Consider the following 1,848-nt stretch of genomic DNA (forward strand, 5'->3'; position numbering starts at 1 on the left):
CCTCTATACCGCCAACTAGGAAGATTATTATTATTTATTTAGTTTTGAGTTCAAATTCAAAATTTGAACCAGATCGGACCATTGGTTCAGGAGCTACAGCCTTCCAAACACATTATATACGTAAACACACACCCGGGATACGTTTGTACCCCAATAGTAAAAATCCTCATAATAATAAAAAAAACATTTTTTATATTATTTTTTTATTTGAAAAATTAAAAATATTCATTTCACACATTATATTATTGACTTTTATTATAAAAATTATAAAAATGCATCTTATATCTAAGGAAAATCATGGCAAATAGAGCAATTTGTTGATGTGACCGAATGTTCAAGACACATTGGCTTCTTACATTTGTCGCACAGCTTTTTGGTTTTTCTACGGCGTTTTTCCTCTTGTGCGTAACATAAATAGCAAGATCCGGACACAGGTTTTGGCGTGCGCGCTGCGGCAGATGTTGATGCTGCTGTTGACACCATTGATTCCACCGGTCGGTTGAAATATGCTTCAATAGCAATTTTAGTCGAAAAATTTCGCGTCACTTGACGATTTATGGCTCTGGCTTCAATAATGGGCATACACAATGCTTCAGCCAAGCTGCGCAGGATCTGCTTACGCTTGTTGTTTGTTCTCCAAGGCAACATAGTGTTATTCAAATCGTAGACAATGTAGGCTGCAAGAGCTGTAATGTCCAACATGTTGAAGAACATCGCTAGTGGCCATCGTTTTGTTTGTCTTTGTGTTGGATATTCCGCAAACATTTGGTCCATTCGATCAACACCACCTTTGGTACGATTATAATATTCAATTATTTCAGGTTTCCCACTGTCAGCTATTTCAGCATCATTATGCATGGTCGAAAGCAAAATTACTGCTTTATTTTTTTTGGGAACATAAGAGCACATTGTCACATTATTTTTGAAGCCAAATGTCGTTGAACCAATTGTCCTGTTTTTAGTTCTGCTTCATTTCTTGAGGAATATATGATTTGTTTTTGCGCAAAGTTCCAACGATCGGTGAGTTTCCAGGTGAGAAGCAGTTCTGCAACTGGCAAGGTCGTAAACAAATTGTCCATTGTAATGTTTCGGCCACTTCCTTGGTATTTGCAGACAAATCCTTCACCACTCGTTCGCCTTGGTTCGTTTCCCTACCAGTTTCTGCTTGGCCAGTATGATATTTGTCCATGCAGTGGATATGCATTTGTGGCATCGCAAATCCACCAAACCTTGATACCATATTTAGCAGGTTTTGACGGTATGTACTGCGTAAACCGTGTGCGTCCACGGTAAGGAAATAATTGTTCATCAATCGTCAAGCATGAGCTGGGCTTGTAATGTGCAGCAAGATTATTGTTCATCATCGTCCACAACTCACTGATCGGTGCTGCTTTATCAGTTAGTAAGCGTGTTGCACGAGTGTTTTTATCGTCAAATCTTAGGAACCGCAATATCGAACAGAAACGGTTGACTCCCATTGTGGCGTGATATAAAGGATAGTCCATGACTTAGGAGTTGTGTTTGGATGCATTTGGATTGTTGTAAGCATTATAAGTTTCTTTTGCTAACTTATTTGTGTGGCGCATAATTATATCAGCCATTTCAACGTTCATGAAACATTTGAATGTTTGCTCTATTGACAACATTTCAGTGCATCTAGTTGGTCCAGAACGTTCTCTTATAATATTTTGTCTGAGTACCTGACGACTTACATTTGGTTCTTTCATCCACTCAGTACCATCACGTGCAACAAATTTTTCGGCACTAGCAGGTAATTCATTATTTTCTTCTACTTCTTCTTCTTCATCGTCTTCTTCATCATCCTCATAGTCCGCATAATCAGGTAAT

The 1,848-nt window shown here is 38.4% G+C and overlaps 1 protein-coding gene across 1 annotated transcript; it reads right to left on the bottom strand.

The window, feature by feature from the left end:
• Nucleotides 1-204: 204 nt before the first annotated feature.
• On the bottom strand, nt 205-954 carry LOC108378250 (uncharacterized). The gene has a single exon (XM_017634538.1). The coding sequence runs from the start codon at nt 907-909 to the stop codon at nt 286-288; it is 624 nt and encodes a 207-aa protein (XP_017490027.1). The 5' UTR covers nt 910-954; the 3' UTR covers nt 205-285.
• Nucleotides 955-1,848: the final 894 nt, after the last annotated feature.

This window comes from Rhagoletis zephyria, unplaced genomic scaffold (assembly GCF_001687245.7).
Source record: "Rhagoletis zephyria isolate East Lansing unplaced genomic scaffold, Rhagoletis_zephyria_1.1 Rzeph_scaffold_13675, whole genome shotgun sequence".
NCBI lineage: Eukaryota > Metazoa > Arthropoda > Insecta > Diptera > Tephritidae > Rhagoletis > Rhagoletis zephyria.